Genomic DNA, 20831 nt, shown 5'->3' on the forward strand with positions numbered 1-20831 from the left:
ATATTGTTTTGGCTTGTGGCACTTCTTAAAAACCTTTAACTCAAGTGTGTGGTACTGTAAAATGTCATACTGTATGCACATAGATGGTCACATCCCCATGCCTAGGGGTCAAGGTAAAGCCCTGTAATCTGATCTGTAATCTCTGCTTTGACTAAATGCAGTGAGCCCTCTGTAATCCTAATTAAACTCTGATATGTGAAAACCCCCACCAGACAGCACCTCAGAGTTAAAGAGCCTGATGTCACAGACGGCCCACACTTAATACTAAGTTAACACTCACATACAGACACCACTGCAATATAAACCATTTATACTGTTAACAATGGCTTTGGCCATTCACTCAGAACCTGTAATAAGAGGTACAAAAGTGCTGTTTAAAATGTATTTGTTTATTTTTTAATTCTCACAAAAACCCTTTAAGATATAACCAAAATGAAAAGTCTGTCATAATTTACTCATCCTCATGCCTTTACAAACCCATATTATTTTCTTAAGTGAATCATATGAGGAAATATTTGGCAGAATATCTTAACCACTCTTTTCCACACAATGATAAAGGATGTCATTTTCAACTCTGTGGGAGAAACAGAATGCAACTGCTATTCACAAAACATCTTCCCCTCCACCATCTCATGATTTGATATTTGAAAGTTACCATCCCCATTCATTTTCATAGTTTTCAGGACATCCAGCAAAATAACTTCTTTTGTGTGGAATAAAGAAACAGCATTTGGAATGACATGTGGGTGAGTAAATGATGACAGAATGTTAATTTTTCTTTGGTGAACTATCCCTTTAACTGAGACAACTTTAAATTCAGTAAATACTGTTTAAAAATAATACATAGGCCTTCAATGTGCATTAACTGCAACAGTCAGTTGAAATCAAATTGCTGACTGAACTAAACCTTTAACTTAAAAATACTAAAAAGTAAGATTTCATGGTAAGATGCCAGACCAGAGACAGACAGGATAGAGAGAAGGAGACAGAATACTCATTGAATAATAGGGAGAAATCACAACACTCAATATGGCAGCTGTATGAATGGAAGACACACATTTCAGATTTAATTCCTGGTTTTACATTGACATATAAAGTAATACTGACAAACAGTTTTAGAGATTAAATTTTTTCCCTATTCAAGTTAATAGGATCTGAACTTGCATACCTAGAAAGGAAATAGCAGCCTGGGGACATTGCCAAGATGGCTGACTGACTTGCATTTAAAGGACTTTGGAAAGACCCACTCCTTTAAGGGCAGGTTAAACCTTGATTATATAATATCTCAAATATAATATTAAGTCTTATTAATCCTCACATTCTTCATTCAGCATTAGAAAGAAACAAATCTACTATGTTAATAAAGCTGTTTACATTGTTTTCTTTAGGAATGGGCACATAATAAGAGGCCTTTTTGTTGTTATTGCTTTGTAAGTTTTTGTTTAAGTTCTCTAAAACATTTCAATATATTAACTTGATATAACGTCTGATTTGTTGCAACACATAACAGCTGAAACAAACACTTAAACTAAGTTACAGACTAAAATATACAAATAAATCACAAAAAGTTCAACAACATTAATAGTATTTGATTCAAGTAACATTCAAAATTCCAGAAAGTGGGCAGGCCCTGTGTCTGCAATTCCTTTTTCTCTAAAAATGTAAGATTGATTGGCTGAGAGCTTGGCCACAACTGTAAGAAGGCACTGACATAACATTTCCACTAATGACAAGGATGCTGTCTGTCACACAATCCTGTTCGATGACAGCAAAGACAAATATGCTATTTAATAACAGATAAAGCAAAGACATTTTTTTTACAAAACACAGATTGTTCTTTCTAAAACAATATTTTTTTAGAAATATCTGTAGAAAGATCTCTAAGGGAAGAGGAGGAGCTGATAATGGAAAGCATTCTGGAATCACCTAGATGCCATTTCCCAAAGACAAGGCAAGTTTCTGGAAGAGTAAGTAAGTTAGTTTATCACACATCAAACACATCAGCAGAAGTGTTTAGAGAAATAAAGAAACAAAAGGGCTTTTCACACTTGAATTTTGTTAACCAGGGGTCATTTTTAACCTTGATTCACTCTGTATACGTTTTTGAAGTGGTCATTTCATGAGGAATCAGATTTTTCTTCTGGTGCTAAACTACATTAAAGTATGAAAACTTATTTAACTAGGGTTAAAAGTAGCCTTAAAGAAATAGTTCACCTAAAAATGTATACTCTGATCATTTACTCACCCATATGCCATTCCAGATGTGTGTGACTTTCTTTATTCTGCAGAACACAAACAAACATTCTTTAGAAGAACTTATCAGCTCTGTAAGTTCATAAAATGCAAGTGAATTGTCAGAATTGTTCAAGTCAGAAGACATGGATTTAACCACTATAATCTTATGGATTACTTTAACGCTGCCTTTATGTGCTTTTTGGACCTTGTCAAAAATGTGGAACCCATTCACTTGTATTGTGAGGACCTACAGGTAGGAGATATATTTATAAAAATCTTTTTTTTTGTATTCAGCAGAAAAAAGAAAGTTATACACATCTAAGATGGCATGATGGTGGGTAAATAATGAGAGAATTAAAGCTATTTTAAGATTAGTGTGAAAAAGTCTAGAGATCAAGAAGTTTACACTAATTACAACATTAGAGATGCACAACATACAGTTTCTCTACAGTATGTGCAGTTCCCGTAATATCCCATAATATTCACCTTCATCTTGTTGCACTCAGTAGGCATGTGTTGACTATGTGGAGGAACTTTCTCTTCGATTATCGATTGTTCTGTTTTAAAAAAAAAAAATGACATAAAGAGGGATGAAAAACAGAGAAAGGTTTGTTACGGAGAAGGTATCCTCAATAAAATACTCACATTTGATGCTGCAGCAAAAAGTCTGCAAACTGACGATCTCTCGCATAGAGTTCAAGGATGCGAATACGATCTTGAATCTCCTGCGGAAAGGGAGGGAACAGAAAATATCAAATATAATATGTCACACGCTTGCTCACACACAAAATATACATGCATTGTAATATAAACTTAAACACTCTTACTGTACATGTGCACTGTATGCCAGGGTCATTTTGTTTTTAATAAGTTTTATTTATATGCAACTTCCCAGAAGCAGAAGTTTCTTTTACAGTCTTAATCAGTATTTCATTAGTCTACACATTTATTGACATCCAACCCTGAAACATTTTGAATGCAACAGTGTACCTACAAATCATGCTTTGAAAGAGAAATGTCATTGGTTGAAATGCACGGATTTATATGTATGACCTGCCCACATAGTGTACCTGTACATAGTAATATGTTGTATATATATTTTTAATTTTTTTTTGCACACACAAGCACAAAACCACACACACAGACTTGTACCTCCTTGGTGAGCTCACTGTTCTCATAAATGTGGTGTATCTCTTCGCTGCTGAAGTCTGTGGACGCCTCAGCACTGGCACTGCTGTGGATTAGTGGGTCAGCGTACCGCCGGTAGTAATGACTGTAGCCTGTCGTTAAATCACTTTCATACATGGGGTTATACTTAGTGCCCTGTCTAGAGACGGAATACTGTCCCCTCTCCTACATGCAAACATATATACACACAAACAAAAGGGTAAGAAGAAGGGGTCATGATCTAAAATGGTCCTGGGATCTAAGATCAGCCTTATTGATAAATGAATACAGATCTCATAATGACATTACTGAAGCTTTTAGCTTCTTCTTACGTGTCATAAACACCATAATTAAAGACATTTACTGTAAGTGAGAGAAAAGCACTTAATGGACATGTAACTGACTCTATTCATACGTGACAGTTCCCTTACAAATATTATACAGAAACAGAGTCACCCACACATATAATTGACCATGTTGACATTGCTGTGTGTCTTACCGTATTGGGTCCTCCATTTCATCCTTGTAGTCATACTGGTCTCTCAGAGTTCTTGCTATGAAGATGATTACTCCTGATGCCACAAGCAGGAACCCTGCAACAGATGCTATGGCAATGCCTACTACGAGTGGCTCAGATACATATTCTTCACAATGTTCCCCTCTGTACCACCAGTTCTCCCCCACACGACATCTACAGAGAGAACACACAGATACATATTGAATATGTAAATCTTTAGAAAACCCCTAAAACACAAAATCAATTCTTTTTTCTCACTACCTTTATAAAAAAAGAGCTGTTGCAGTACCATGGTACAATGATGGTATCAGATAAAAGACTATACACAGTGACTACCTTATTCATTTCCTTCACGGTTCTTCATAGAATATCATGACATCCATTTCATGGTACAAAAAAATATTACATTACCATGTAACATGTCTAAAAAGAAGGAGTTTTAATATGGTAAAAGTACTATAGTACTAATATTACTATAGTAAGTACATTTTGGTACTTTTTGTTAGTGTAACATAACATATAATACTTACAAATGTATCCATAATTAACTTTCCTTAACCATTTTAAATACCACACCATCATATGACCAAAAAAGCATTCACAAACACATACTGTACACACACACCTGCAGATGGCTCCTTGGCCTGGAATGACATCACATTTCCCATCATTCAGGCAGAAGTCAGGCTGCAGGTCACAGATGCTCTGGCAGGGTAGTCCGTCAACACTGACGTAACCAGCGTTACACACACATTCAGCCTCACCTGACCAGCGGTTCACTGTGCACTCTGCAAATTCATTACATGCCTGGAACTTGCAAGGGTCTGCCTGTTCACCTAAAACAAACATCCATCCGCACACACACACACATACTGTACATTATTCACAGCATGTCATTCCAAACCTGTATGACTTTCTTCAGTGGAACACAAAAGGAGATGTTTAGCACAATGTCCTGGCTGCTCTTTTCTATATAATAATAGTGAAAGGTTACTGGAGCTTGTGAAGCTCCAAAAAGGATAAAGAAAACCACCATAAAGATAGTTAGTATGGCTTGTTTACTATATTCCAAGCCTTCTGAATCCTTACAATAGCTTGAAGTAATTTAAGTATTCTGAACTTGTCTTGCCTGATTCAGCATCAAGTGAATATTTGTCAATGGCGAGGTTCATGGTCTGGTAAGCTGTGTTGCAGAAGTCCTCTAGAATGAGGTAAACAGCTGTGTTGACTCCATGAGGAACAGGCTTCCCAAACTTCATACGACTGTTCACCACAATACTTCCATTCCTAAAGTTCAGGATCTCCAAATTTTCAAAGTTACTGAGGTTTGACTGAAGATATGGCACCAGCTGAAGAACATACAATGTGAATATTTGAGTTCATAAACTCACAGACAGAAATCATAGACTACATAAATATATAAATAAATAAATTAGTAAATAATCCATCTGGATGCCCATGGATGGATGGATGTTAAAAAGAATACGTGGTGTTAGTAGAACTATACTAAATATTCTTCTATAAAAATAGAAGCAAATGTACTTTGAAAGAAAACTGAGGAAGCACACTACCAGTTCAATGAAACGCTGCTCCAAGGCTTTGTATTCTGGAGAGCTCTTGTTGAACAGATCCTCAGAGAACATCATGTTAGTTACACGAAGACTGAAAAAAACTATCAAATCTCGCCCAGGGTTAGTTGGCATAGCAAAACTGGGGAGCTCATCACCCTGGAAGACACCAGGAATGCCACTACCCTCTTCCTCTACAAGATGGAGCACATTATAATTCAGAGATGTGCTCGTGACTTCCGAGTTTGAGGTAGGCTCTAACTCCACTGAAGGCATCATGGTGATGAGGGTAAAGGGTGATTCTTTCTCTGGTGAAAGAGGTGTTGGGTAGATCGCACCTGCTGGTTTAATGGTGACCACTAGGACCTCACCTTCTGTTAGACCCTCTGAAAACTGCATCGGTGAAACATCTGTTAGTACAAAATTGATTCCTTCCTTTTTTACTTTGGTAACGTCAACATCCACCCCTATGTTTTCACCAACTTCCTCTGATTCCTTCATTGTGATCACAGCAACTTCACCTTCCTCATCCTTTCGTGTTTCTAATAAAATGGTCATCAGTCCAGGTATTTCCTCAGGCAAAATTTGGCCTTCCTCATCCACCTCTGTAGTTGTGGTAATGGTGGAGAAGTCATAGTCTTCTACCAGATGCATTTCTACATTAATCAAAACCTCTTTGTCACCTTCTGTTGCTCCAATTGGCTCTTTAGCATTAGTAGGGAGAACAGTCACCCATGACCAATAATTTTCTCCTGCACCAGATCCAGAGGCAGGATCAAGGTCAGCCGTTGTGACATCACTGTCTTGCTTTGAGTCAGTAAAGTGTCCAACAGATTCACCATCCACAGAAAGACTCTTGCTGGGGGGAAACAGTGACAACAAGTCCTTGTCTTCAATGTCTGAAATAAGAAATAGAAAATAGTCTTTACCTGAGTGAATCATCACCATTGGTGTATGCCATTGTAGATGTGAATGTTGAGAATTACCCTCTGAGAAACTACTGCTGGGATGGTCAACGAAAAGAGATGTGTCCTCATCTAGAATTATGACCTGATGTTCTCCCATACCTTCCTGTTCTGACATTGTAGGACCCAACAGGTCATCAATTATATGTAGCTCCTTGGTTACTACTTCAGGCAGATCGGTTGTTTTCTCAATAGCTACAATTTTATCCTAGACAATAAATAGAATAAATGTGCTGAGCAAGCATTACTATTACTGTTCCTCGTTTTTATTTATTTTTAATAATTGAAATGAGTGAACATGATTAAAATTTGGGGTAGAACTTGTCCTGCACCGTTTGTGCTACGGACATGAATGATACCTCAAATCGTGCAACTTGTTGAGAAGAGGTATACTATTACTTTTACAAGCAATAAGATTTAAGATTTTCACCTGGTGGACATTAAAGGTGGGTGGGGGGTATCCAGGATATGATGGATAATTTGAGTTGGGCTCTTTTGACATGGGCCAGTAAGCAAACACCAAGCAACACCCTAGATACCTCCCACAACTTTCTTAGAACTACATAGCAACATCATGGCAACCACCCACAACAACCTAGTATCATAACAGTGAGTTTTGCACAGGCAAACACCAGAAATGAAAAAATCTAGTGGATTCACTCTGTATATTACTGTCAAGAAATCTTAATTCACCTTGCGGTCAGGGCCTGAAGTTTCCACTGCAGGATGGGTTTCCTTTGGAGATGTTTCCACTTACAACAACAAAACATTAGACCATTACAGACTGATTAGACATACTACAGAATCAGTTTTATGTATGTACAAGCAGGTTGAGCAGTACCATGCAGGGCCTCGGTGATGTAAGGGTGGAGGTCAGTGATGGTGAAAGGGAAAGTAGGCTTTTCTTAGTCACTGAAGGTGCCCTCTACCATGTTTGATTGAAGATTAATGAAGTCCAGTGTCTCACTGCTTATCTCTTTACTGCTGGTCTGGAGGGAAACAACATAATCCACCAGCACTGCCTTTTCAATGCTGCAGAGAGAAAAAAATGCATCCATTCATCATATACAGAGCTTGCACTGTCATGTAAAAAAAGGAAAAACTGCGCTTGCAGTAATGCCCTCACAATGGAAGTCTATGGGGGAAAGTATTCCAAGGGGTTTAACCTTGTGTTTTTGCTAAATCTCTTTCTGCATAAATATTATTACATACAGTACAAAATTGTAAATTTTTCAGCTGTAAAGTTCACTTAATCATCCTTTTAGAAGTAGAACAACTGTTCAATCACAATTCAGTCACACTAGTCACATGTTAACATGTATACTCATTTAGTTATGTGGCTATACCTTCAATACAGTATATATATTTATCCTCAAGCAATGCTTTTGCTCTTAGAATTCCATTGTAAGAGCATGTCTGTATACAATTCTTGCTTGTTTCTTGAGTCAAAAATATTGTTTGTGGTGAAAAGCATGTCTCAGGTTCTGTCAATGGAAAATGTTTCTGCTTTGAACTAGGAGCATTTCTTCAATTTGCCTATTCCAAGGTTTTAACAATGATTCTTATTGTTCTTTCATAACAATCATTCATCTTAATAAAACATCATAACTTTTTTCTTTCAGATAAAAGTTAGAACCCTTAGATAATAATCATGTGCTGGAATAGATTGAACAAGGGCCATTCAAGTTTAATCAGCATAACCATAGTTTTAAGCACAACCTTTTGTATGCACCTGCTGTTTCTAGCATACCTTAGATGTTATTCCACTGTATGCATCAACACATTAACTGGTACACACTTTTACTCATTTACTAACCTGACTGCACTCACACACACAATCAGGTTCTAACTTACCTTGAGGAATCCATCTGTGGCCTGCAGAAAAGAAGGAGTTCATATTTTATGGCCTCACCACTTTGGCAGATAATAGACTTAAATAAAAAAAATTCAGTTATCTGAATATGCAAAATTAAACCACGTGGGCACAGCGGATTATCATCTATCTTGCACACATTGATTATGTTGTCATTACTCTTCAGACAGCATTTGGACACTCAAGCTACACTTAAAAATGTATAAATGTCATTGCATTATATAACAAAATATATAAAACCAAGTGGCATCTACAAACGAATGATGCTAAACTTTTAATCAAAATCTGACTTCAATTTTCTTCACCATTTTAACAATTAATTTTACTTCTGGTCCCATGTTCATTTTAAGTGGATGTTTGAAGTCTGTTCGCCTCAAGTTCATAGGTGTCCTAGCAGAGTAACCAAAGGAGTGGTTCATCACATTAAAAATGGATATGTTTCTCTAACCTTCGACAACATGATTGTGTTATTCTTTGTTACTATAAATATCACTTGGTTTGATGCTTTCTTATCTAATGCTTTTTTAATCTTTAAGTGTGGCTAAAGATTCAAATAAATTTTGTGGCCACTGTATACATTAGTATGCTAACTGTAGCATAAACCTACTGTAAGAAAATTAAACACACCTGACACCCAGCACTAGTACACTCTTGAATTCTTCCATTTTCTCCAAAGCAGCTGAAATCTATAAGCACAAAATATATTAAATACACATTAGCCCCTTTCACACATGAAACCGTAATTGATAAACATGCAACCGAACCAGGTAAATTACAGTAATATTGTTGGGTTGCTTTTAATGGTAAATATACCACATGTGCTGTTCATACATACCATCAAAATAGACATTTCTAGGTACGTCTGATAGAACTTCTTATTAAGGGAAATTGCCAGAGCAACATTTACCAGTAGTTTCATGTAAGTTCGTGTTCACAGATGACATCAAACATGAAAAATGTAGTACATTTTCTGGAAAATACCGAATGTGCAAAAGGGGCTATTATGTCTCAAAACCAAGACAACAAAGAAACATCAAAAAGTTGAAGCAGCACATACTGTATGCAATATTAGTGTGAAAAAAGCTTGTAAGTGTGTTTGTGTGTGTTATCAAGCATCAGCTGCGTGCAGGGGTGTAAAGTAATGAATTACAAAAACTCACGTTACTGTAATTAACTACTTTTTGCCAATAATTGTACTTTTTTAAGTAGTTTAAAAATGTTATACTTTATTAGTTATTAATATAATTTTTTTTTTTTTACTTTTTTGACATTTTAAGTGCTGTAACTGTACTTTTACTGCGCTATTTTCCCACCGTCTGTATTCGCTACTTCCCTGTCCTGATTTAATTTGTATCTGTCAACGTGATTGGCTGGAGAGAGTCTCGTGACTCCCATCCAATGAAATCACATGTAAAAAACTTGAACAGCAGCTGTAGATTTGGAGCCATCTGTTATGGATGCCTCAAGCACAGTTCAACAAATGTATATCACAGCTGCACCTGGAAGGGCTTTTCGCCTTGAAAAAGGCCAATTGCTTGATTGTGTCATGTGAGCATGTATGCGATATCGATTAATTTTCTACACTTAGTCTATATTCTATAGTCTATTTAGAACAGGGGTGTTCATTACATCAATCGTGATAGCAAGAGCACCACTGGTTGGTTGATCTAGATAAAATATTAAAGATTGACTTTTTTATTTCATGACGTCTGTCGCTGTGTGCTGTTTGATTGACAGGCGGCTAATGTTTGAGTGCTAATGTGGTTATGCTCCTAAATGGACAAATACACTTTATAATTCCGCCAATGCCCATCTTGACGAGGTATTAATGTAAACGCAATTGGTTTGGTCTAAAGGGAACGTATGTTGTTGGACATATCAAATGTTGGACTTGAAGTGTACATGTAACCAAATTAAACATGTTGAGCACAATGTCATATAAAGGCTATTAATCAAACAACAATAACAAGGAAACAAGTAAACCACTCTCTGCTTTTGGCTGAATAACTTTAGTAGCTTTAAAATTATTAATGTAATATAATACATTGAATAATAATATTTTTAATAATATTGTTAGTTTTTTTTATAACACCAACCCCTGATGTAGAGATTGTGTTAATTTGTATAATAAATTACCAGGAAAGTAAAGATGATAAAATAATTTATAATTATGCTTAGCCTTTATCAAGTTTTTTTTTTTTTATGCCTGATAGAAAAGTATCAAGCAATACTTCAGGCAGAAAGTCCAGCAGTCACAAACTTCAGAAAATTGTGCATCATGCATTAGAATGAGAATACAACTATTTCTGGGCTTAAAAGATACAAGAACTAAATCAATGTTGAACATTGTATCTTAAAAAAAGGACAGTGTGGCCCCTCATGTGCTACTTAAAGAAATAGTTCACACAAAAATGAAAAGTCTCTCGTCATTTACTCACCCACATGCCTTCCCAGATGTGTATGACTTTCTTCAGAACACAAATTAATATTTTTATAAGAATATTTCAGCTCTGGTCCATACGATGCAAGTGAATGGATGCCAAAAGTGTAACGCTCCAAAAAGCACATAAAAGCAGCATAAAAGCAGCCTCCAGTGGTTAAATCCAAGACTTCTGAAAAAAAGCAAAAATTGATTTTAATATTGATTTGTTTCTCACCCAACCAATCATATCACTTCTGAAGTCATGGATTTAACCACTGGAGTCACATGGATTAGGATATTCTATGCTGATTTATGTAATTTTTGGAGCTTCAAAATTTTGGCACTTGTATTGTATGGCCCAAAAGAGCTGAAATATTCTTAAAATGTTTACATTTTTGTTCTGCTGATATAAGAAAGTCATACACATCCGGGATGGCATAAGGGCGACTAACAAATGAGAGAATTTACATTTTTGTGAACTATCCCTTTAAAGCCAGATGTTTCCCCTGTACCAAACAACTGCTCAACCTTCTCTATTGTGCCAAGTGACCCTGCTATTTTTATTTATTTTTTGGCATTCCTTGCATTGTTTTGAACATGTTTTATGCGCAACAATAACTCTCTCAGTCAGCATTATTTGAAATTTAGACCCTGAATGTAAACTGATTTTAAAGTAATTGTTTCATACATTATGATATTGAAAAAAACTTTTTCATCTTTTAATTTCTGTAATCATGTCACCTTTAAATTTTTTTTTTTTTTTTTTAAATCAGATACATGTAGTGTTTACAGTATCATAGATATAATATTTTAAAAGTTGTCAGTCACAAACACCTATAAAATACCTATATTTTTTTCTTTCTGGCAAATAGCCATGAAAGGGAATGTAAATTACGGTATGTGTGCTACATTTTTAAATTGCAGCATCGAGTTTTTATTATAAAGGGGCATAGCTTTTACAACTCAGTTGTGTAGTTGAGTAGTTTTTAGGACAGGTACTTTTAATCTACTTAAACAAAATGTTTTAAGAAGTAATAGTACTTTTACTTGATTATTATTTTTCAGTACTCTTTCCACCCCTGGCTGCATGAGGGAGGATTAGTCTGTAATGATTTAAATTAGCTTTATATGTTTATTAACAATAGAAGCCTATGGTATGGCCCTATTTAGACAGCTGACTGGTCAGTAAACATATGTTTGTATGTGTATATGTATGCGTAGCACCTTCTCCGTGAACTGCTGAGTGAGTCTGCGATACTTATTGCTAGTGGAGTCGGACAGCTCTTCACTCCACAGCTCTCCTGCCAGTAACAAAGTCAGCTCTACCCTCTGCTCAACCAGAGTTGGTGTAGGCAAAGCAGCAGCCTCCATCTCAAACTCATTAGTGATCTGCCACACAATGAACACACATGTTGTTAAGCAGGTGTCACTGTTCATTATTCTTGTTTATGTACTGTATATTGGTTGCATGTATCATGAATGCATCAGATTTGAACAGCCAGAAGGCAAGATTTACAGTGAATAACAACTTAACCTTTGGTGCACCTCTCACACAAAGCTATCATATAGCTTCAAAGGACTTGGAATATAGCGCATGAGTCATATGAACTACTCTTATGCTACTTTAAAGCTGTTTATTTGTCTTTTTTAGAGCTCGACAGTTTCTGTCACCACTTTTTAGCTGTATTTCTAAGAGCAGTATGAACATTTAATTTTCATTTTTGGGTGTAATATCTCTTTAACCCACAGTTGTTTAAGGCAATTAGGTAATACCTTTGTATATACTTAATATGAGTCACAACTACTGTACATATCACAGTAGCTTACTTTGAGAAATGTGTCATAACAATTTAAGCTGAAACACAACATGCTCATTGCCATCTTTGAAAGTATTGCTGTTTTGGACCAAATTTAGCCCAAAAACAGATAAATATTACAAATGATTCTTGGCAGCCTAATCAAACTCTTCACCAATAGTTTACTAAATGAACAGTACTGTATGATTCAGCCCACCAACCACTAACCTCTGTCTCCAGTTCAGTCATAATGACAACAGAGACAGACTCGTCTGGAAATGGTACAGTCACCAGCTCAATGGTCTCCACTGGAAACCCATCACCTACCACATGTACAGAAGATAATTAGTTGTTTATTCACCATGCAACCACATGATATTGTATCTATTTCAGTATATTTCATTGCTATTTCCAAATACAACATTTTTGTTGTAACTGGAATTGCACACATTCATATTGCTTCAAACTAGCCATTTTCAACCGCACAAAAAACTTTCAAGCATTTACAGTGTTTAACTCTGATTTATCTTTTGCTCAGCAACACACACTCATGATAGACAGACCTGGTGGTCCACTGTTTTGCACTTGGGATGAATCGTAAGGGCTGGACAAAAACAGACAGTTTGAAACAAAACTTGTGTCAAAACTTCAATCACAAATCACAGGGGTTCACAAATGCACAATGTATCTTATTCACAGTTAATTTAATAGAAATTCAAGAACAAGTATAAGAGGTATATACCTGCAGGCTGAGGATATATGTGTCTAGCTGAGAAGAAAGAGACACATAGACAAAAGATGAGGGGAAAGACAGAGACCCTTCCAATACAATGAATTGATGGCTGAGAGAGATGGGGCATTTGTAAAAGGATGGATTCAGAGTGAAAACAAAAGTTGAAAAAGTGTTTTGCTGCACCTTTTCAGTCCGAAATGAACAAGTCTCTGCAAAAGAACAATACATAGATGAGCAATTCAAAGTACATTAATTCAGACATCTCAATATGCACATGTTCCATATCCTGACTCACAATACTCTTTTTAAAACTAATTATTAGCTAACATAATTATCACAATGTTAACAACAACGGTCTTGTGCTACGTACTTTGTGGACCAGTGCTAAGTGTTCCTCTGATTGGCTAAAGGCATAGCCAATCTCCTGTATGGTGACTGTCCCGACCTGGCATGGGGTCATCCAGCTCTGGTACTCATTCTGATTAGGGAGGCGGTCCCAAAAGATTTTGAAGGCTTCCCACACGGTTACCTGACAAACTGATATTAAAATATATTTTATTTTTGCAACAAACCACAAAAATGTGGAATGCACAATAAGCAAAAAATACACAATCAGCACACAACATAAGGTACACATATATAAAGAGAGATTCAAAAACAATCCTCCTACAATGAAAGAGATATTTTGATTCTAGAACAATAAAATTTCATAAAGCATTTCATGGTCAAAGATACAGGAGGACTGTTTTTGTTTTGGTGGTGTAACATACAGTGGCACACCCTCGAACAAAATCTATCCAATCTACTGTATCTATCTCATTACAATTTAAAAATATGCTAAAAAGTATTTGTAAGATTAAGCCCCTTGAAATACTGTATGTTTTTTTATTGAATTAGATTACAAAATATCAAACACATTCATTCTATGCTTATTTTCAGAACTAACACTTTCTGTAACTATTTCTGCAATTAACCTCCTGGTCTGACTGTGATTTTAATGGGGTTTACAAACTCAGTTACCATCAAGTGCCCTAACAGAAATAGAAACATTTTGACAAACTGACCAGTTCTCAATTTAAACAAACACAGTTAATGAAAGTTAATCAGAGGTGACAATGATGTGCATTTATTCTGTTTAATCTCAAAACTTCCAGCTCAGCTAAATTTGCCCTCTCTCTTACATATTAGCTGGCATGGAACATTTATTTTGATACAGGTGCTGGTATAATCTTGTTAGCAGGGTTGGGAGGGTTATTTTTTAAATGTATTCCACTAAAGATTACAGAATACATGCTGTAAAATGTAATTTGTAATGTATTCCTTTAGATTACTCAAGGTCAGTAATGTATTCTAAATATTTTGGATTATTTCTTCAGCACTTCAGCACATTATTTCATTTTATTTGACAATAAAAACTCTGCCAATACAGTAAGACAAAATACACATGTAAAAAATATATTCTCTGAAAAACCTTAATATCTTATGCAGAGTTGTTCCTAAAACAAGATGAATCAAATTGATCTTGTTTTAAGGATTTTTAGGTATTTTTACAGGAAAACAATACAATAATTATTATCAAGAATAAAATGTTTGCCCTAATATCAAAGGTCTTACTAGAAAAAAAGAAATTATGATCCAATGTGAATTTTCTTGATATAAAAATATGATCGTGCCTGGTAACATGTGCATGTAAAATGGCTAGAAATAGCATTTTAGCTAAGTGCAAAGCTGACTATTTAAACAAGGTTTATTTCTATTTCTTCTACTCCAAACTTACTTCAGACGTACTTCTCTGTCTGCTCGTATGAAACTAATGACAATAAAATGTAATGTAATCTCTTCAGTAATCAAAATATTTTTTAATGTAACTGTATTCTAATTACCAATTATTGAAATTGTAACTGTAGTGGAATACAGTTACTTATATTTTGTATATTAAATACGAAATCGCACTACATGTATTCCGTTTCTCCCTAAACTTGCCTGATAGTGGTTTCACAAGATTGGTGTTGCCATGATACACTGATAATATGGTCACGTTCAAGAGCTCATAAGCTTGGGCTTTAGGGTTGCCACCTGTCCCGTATTAGCTGGGATGTCCTGTATTTTGGCCGAAATGAACATGTCCCGTACAGGATGCACATTGTCCCATATTTAGGCAGTGAAACTCTTGAGGGAGGATGATGAAGCTCCCTGTTTTCCACCAACAGTTACTGTAGCTGTTTTATCAAATTACTTACACTTACAAAAATATACCAAAAAGTACCATGTTATTATTACTATTATCAGAAATGTACAATGGTAATACAATGGTATTCTTTGAAGTATCTTGAAGTACCATGTAAAACCCTGTTATATGAATATGGTAATCAATCAGTACTATAGTACGATAAAGTGCCATGACACTGCCATGTAATGTCATCACTAAATCATGGTGCCACCACAGTACTTTGTTATTCGGTATATAGCAAGTGTATAGCCAGTACAAGTGCTTCTTACATTCTAAAGTAGCTAATGTTGCAATTGGATCTCTGTGCCTCAGTTATATAGACATATGGTTGGATTTTCCTGACACAGAGAGCAAATAGTCTGTCCAGGTTCAAACCTGAGCTAAGCAATTTTTAAAGTGTCTCAATGGAGCACTTAGACATGGCTGATGGCTTGCCTGCACTCACACCCTTAGTCTGTCATGGATGTAAAAGGTCTGACCTCACTGGCTCCAATCCAATGTGTTAAAATCCAGTGTCTTTTAACCCTACCATCCTACCTTGTTTACCTAATTTATTAAGGGTGCAATCTCATGTGAGCTGTGAAAGGTTGTCCTATGGTCTTTGCCCACTAACTTGTGTCTACCCAGACCCTTTAAGTGGATCTGACTGACTAATGAATGTGAGGCAAACTCTAATGAGAACCCAGGATTAAAGTAAGGGATATAGAGAACTGCTTGCACTTCTTGGCAATTTGAAGACTTTGACTTTCCAGACCTCCAGTTTATTCAAAGACTGGCAATGTGTTTTGTATACTAAAAGCTTCCCTGCTGCTATTTTTACTGTCCCATAGGAATGAAAATTTGCCAATAAAAGCTCTTTAATATCTTAATCACATTTTTTCTAAAATGCAAAAATTGGGCATTCCAAATTGGGAAAAAAGGGACAAAAAATACATATAAAAAACCCTGAACAAATTGTATTTTTACAAATCTTTGACATGAGTTTGACATGAGCATTAGGACACAACAGACATTAAGCTCTTTTCTACCATCAGGCTGAATATTTCTGAGCACAGTGAGTTACGATACCAGTAGCTTTTCCCCCTAAGCACTGTTTGGTAAGGTTCTATTAAAAACCATTATCGTCCCGGAATTCTAAGCAAGGTTAGCTAATCCTGCTCAGGCCAGAGAACCGTTATTGTGGCTGGCCTGTAGTGACATGACTTATGATTGGTCACTTGCCCAATCAGTTCATTCTAATCCTGATTTTGCTGCACCACAGTGGAAAAAGAAACCGTAACCATGCCAACTAGTATGTATTGGCACGGAACTGCACGGTTCTCCAACGGGATGGTGGAAAAGAAGCCATTGTAATACTTTTGGTCCAAAAAGGGGCAGCAGATGCAAAAGCTTTCTTTACTAAATCAATTATTGTTTTAGACACTAAATATTACTGTATATGAATAAATTACTGCTGAAGTATGTAATTTCTGCCCCACTAATGCTACCAAATGGAATTGCAAAAATAAACATTGTTTTCAAAACAGCTTTCTGAATATGCCCTCTCTTCTGCAGTTGATCGAACAAAAAGATAGTCCTCCAACTCACGGCACTGGTCGAGTCAATGCTATTGTCTTTCTTAAGACAGGTCACTCAAAACAAATAACAAATATTTCATAGTCCCACACAAACAGACTATTTACCGTTTTAAAGAAAATGTACAAATTAATGACTTACTTATAGGTGTCTCTGCATATAAAGCTGAGATAATAGAAAGTATTATAACACAGACTTCATATAAACATTTGTGTCTACTGTCTATATATAAAAATGTATTCTAGATGACAAACTTGCCTGTACTGATCCCATTTGTCCTGCTGCATATAGTCCATTAAAGGAAAATCCACACATTCAATTACTATTAATTATTACTATTTAAAAAAATCCTAAAAATACTTCTTCACCCATGTCCTCTCCTTGTTCATGCATCAGTTTACTCTTTATTGGACTACAGCAGCACCCAATTAGGCTCATTGATTTAGCACTAAATTTGTGTCTTACATAAACTGTTAAAGCATCTTATATAATATAGTAAATCTTTCACTAACCTTTAAATTGCTTTGATAATATGAACTGTGAAAAAATACATGGCTAAAAAGACAATACAAACTAATAAGATACCAACTTTAGAAAGAACAACACACCATATGCCCCACATCACTCCATATCAAAATCATGACAAAAATTCTACACTCTAAAAAAAGGATGCTGTTTTTTCAAGTGGAAAAGTTGTTTGAACAGAATGTAAAGTTGACTTAAATCAATATAACTTGTTAAATGAGCTTAAAGTCTTTTAAGTAAACTTGACTTTCTGAGTTCAATCAACTTGAACTCAAACTAAATTCAAACTGAATTGAAGTTAAACTATTCATATTATAATTTTATATTATTGCTAACCAAAGTAGTAGTTAGTGCTGTTACAAGGTCATAAATAAATTAAACTGCCATATGATGGTATATGGCAAGTTGATAATCAGAGACCAATGTCTGAGTCTTATCATATTCAGACAAAAGATTGTCAAGGCATGAACCTCAACACTTTACATGCAAATCACAACAATTTTGTAAATGGAGTAAAAAGATGAGCTTTGAATTATTGCTACATGACAAATAACTGAAAGTGACCACAAACTCAATAACTAACAGCATAAATAAAAGCAGCAAGCAATAAAAAAAAAATGAAAAGACAGTAACACTGCAATTTGCATAATTTATGTCTGGAAATATATTTTTGATTTCAGCATAATAGGTTTTCTAAGTTCAGTAATTTATCAGCCAACAAAAACTTGGATAATCTAAAACAAGATCCATACAGGACAGTTATTTTAACTCTAAATTTTACATTATGATAACTAAAAGGCTAAATAATGTTTTTATAGTGTAGTACATAATTTAAAAACAATAAAAAACTAACATTATATGGACAAAAAAAACACAGTAATGATGATTTTCTTTTATGACAATATCATAACATTTTAATATATGTCATAACATTGTAATAGTTTCTCACCTCTGATCTGGTAGTATTTAAGGTGGTTAGTGATGGCTTTCTGCACTGACTCTTGACTGCACAGGCGTACTCCACTGGACAAAAGAGCTTCACGTTTCTTCCTTGGCAAAAGCCCTCGGTCTCCAGGCTTCTCCACAAGCAATTGAAACAATCGTGAAACATCATCACTTTGGGAGTGTTTATCTGAATTTCTAAATGTGGGTTTCCAGTCAACTTCCTCTGAAACACCAGCACAGACGGGCAATTACAAATGCATTACTTGATGATGCCATCTTCCGCTACCCACATTCCCACCAAATATACACTTGCTCAAAGATTCATACCTGGACTAATATCCAGCTGGCCAATTGCCAAAATGCAGCCTATACAACAAAGGATGTACATCCAAATGGGTTGCCACATAGCAAATTCCATTACTTCCTTTGGCTTTAAAAATCAAAATGTTGCAGCTTCACTTTGGACGACGTGGCATGGATGGAACTTTCACACTCCTGTGCATACCTGTAATACACTATCCAGTGATAATTATTATATTGCATTATTGTTAATCAGAAAGACAAGTACAGGTGTATAATGGGGGCATTCAGGCTTTTATGGCAGATAGACAGATGGAAAGGGATTTTTTTTTCTTTAATCCTGTTTAGTAATCCTGTAGAGCAGCTCATCAAGAAGTAACTGGAGTTAACCAAGAGCGCTTAATCAAGAATACATGTGCAGGGAACAAGGGTTAGGTAGTGAAAGAGACAAAGGAAGGGGAATAGATCATCTTGCCAGATAGAGTGAAGCCAAAATCAGATAACAAGAAACCCTTATAGTTCAAAAGTTCGTAATGGAGAATGAGATACTAAGATGGCATGTACATAATCAGTTCTCAGCTGAACACCTGACCATCTGTAAGGTAAAGGACAACATTAACTGTTTTGACCCTTGGAGACAACACCTGTAACTGAACTGGGATCAAGTCACATTAAAAAGAAAACTTTTTAAAATACTATTGTGTCTTTTGAAACAGATAAAAAGTAAAAAGTACATATTAAAATTTTTAGAACATTCTTTTCGAATTTGAAAAGAAATAATAAAATAAAACACTTATTTCAAACCGTTATAATAATTTGCAATAAATTAAAACACAATAAACAAGTAGAAAAATGTGCTTATTTATAGTAATCTAAGCAGCAAATAACCTACACTGATCTACCTGTACACATTTTCTTTGGAAAAACAATAACTTATTTTATATATTCATTCGTAAAGGAATATTCTGTACAAGTTAAGCTCAACCAACAGCAGTTGTGGAACATGTTGATTATCACAAAAAAAAAAAATTCTACTAGTCCCCCCTTTTCTTTAACAAAAGCAAAAATGGTAGTAACAGTGAGACACTTACAATGGAAGTGAATGGGGACAGTTTTTAGAGGGTGTTAAGACAGAAATGTGAATCTTATAATTTTATTAAAGCACATACATAATTGTTTTCTGCAAAAAACGTGTGTATTATTTGAGAAATAAGGTTTAAATCAGTATTTTCGTGGGATGGCAATGAAGCTGTAAAATTATATATAACTTTACATAGAAAAGGTTAGTATGCAATTTTATCACAAAAATTAAATAAAACAGGGAGTGTTTAGTGAACAGCTGTTTGGTGATTGTTTCTCTGTTTTGTTTTTTTGTATTTCTAGGAAGGGTGCATTTTTAATTGACGCATTTTAATGTGAATCCTTTCAAACACACACTTTCTCCAAAATCCTGCCCTTCAAAGACTAGTCAGTGAAATAAATGACAGGCAAAGAGGTTAGCTAATTCACAAATGTCCACATATGTTCTTTTTTGTTGTTGTTTACAAAGACTAGCGCTGTCACAGAAACAGGTGCCATTTCTCAGCACAACAATTTCAGTGTCAGGTAGGGACATGTCTATGTCAACAATCCAGGGACATTTTTGTAAAAAAACATTTAAATATGGTTTTGTTGCAGATTTTTATTTATTTTTTGACGAGATGTGGCAATATGTGATTTGCACAAAGGTTAAGACAGGATTTGGTACTCTTAAGAATCCTCCCTGTACTCACCCACTAATTTATCAGCCACAATACAATTACTGTGCAGGTGGTTAGTGTCCTTAGAAATAAATAACCTCAGAAAGACCTCTTGGAAGCGGTGTCTTATTAGCTGAGAGTGTTCGTAAGAAAGGGATCACTTCTTAACATTTACCTATGACGTTCACTTTTATACGCATCTAGTCAAATGCACTGAAAAGAACAACATCTCTATATGCAT

At 35.4% G+C, this 20831-nt stretch overlaps 1 protein-coding gene across 1 annotated transcript; it reads right to left on the reverse strand.

Moving 5' to 3' along the window:
* Positions 1-376: 376 nt before the first annotated feature.
* LOC127654576 (interphotoreceptor matrix proteoglycan 2-like) lies at positions 377-18969 on the reverse strand. Its single transcript, XM_052141780.1, is given in 22 exon segments — positions 377-1959; positions 2246-2282; positions 2722-2792; positions 2881-2960; positions 3388-3557; positions 3560-3588; positions 3902-4093; positions 4545-4755; positions 5049-5268; positions 5491-6386; positions 6474-6660; positions 7146-7204; positions 7294-7484; positions 8307-8327; positions 8953-9011; positions 11972-12136; positions 12772-12866; positions 13107-13189; positions 13460-13485; positions 13647-13813; positions 18556-18774; positions 18879-18969. Coding segments are annotated over 20 exon segments (3198 nt in total). The 3' UTR covers positions 377-1959; positions 2246-2282; positions 2722-2755.
* Between the last annotated feature and the right edge of the window lie 1862 nt (positions 18970-20831).

Source organism: Xyrauchen texanus, chromosome 14 (assembly GCF_025860055.1).
Source record: "Xyrauchen texanus isolate HMW12.3.18 chromosome 14, RBS_HiC_50CHRs, whole genome shotgun sequence".
NCBI classification, from domain to species: Eukaryota; Metazoa; Chordata; class Actinopteri; order Cypriniformes; family Catostomidae; genus Xyrauchen; species Xyrauchen texanus.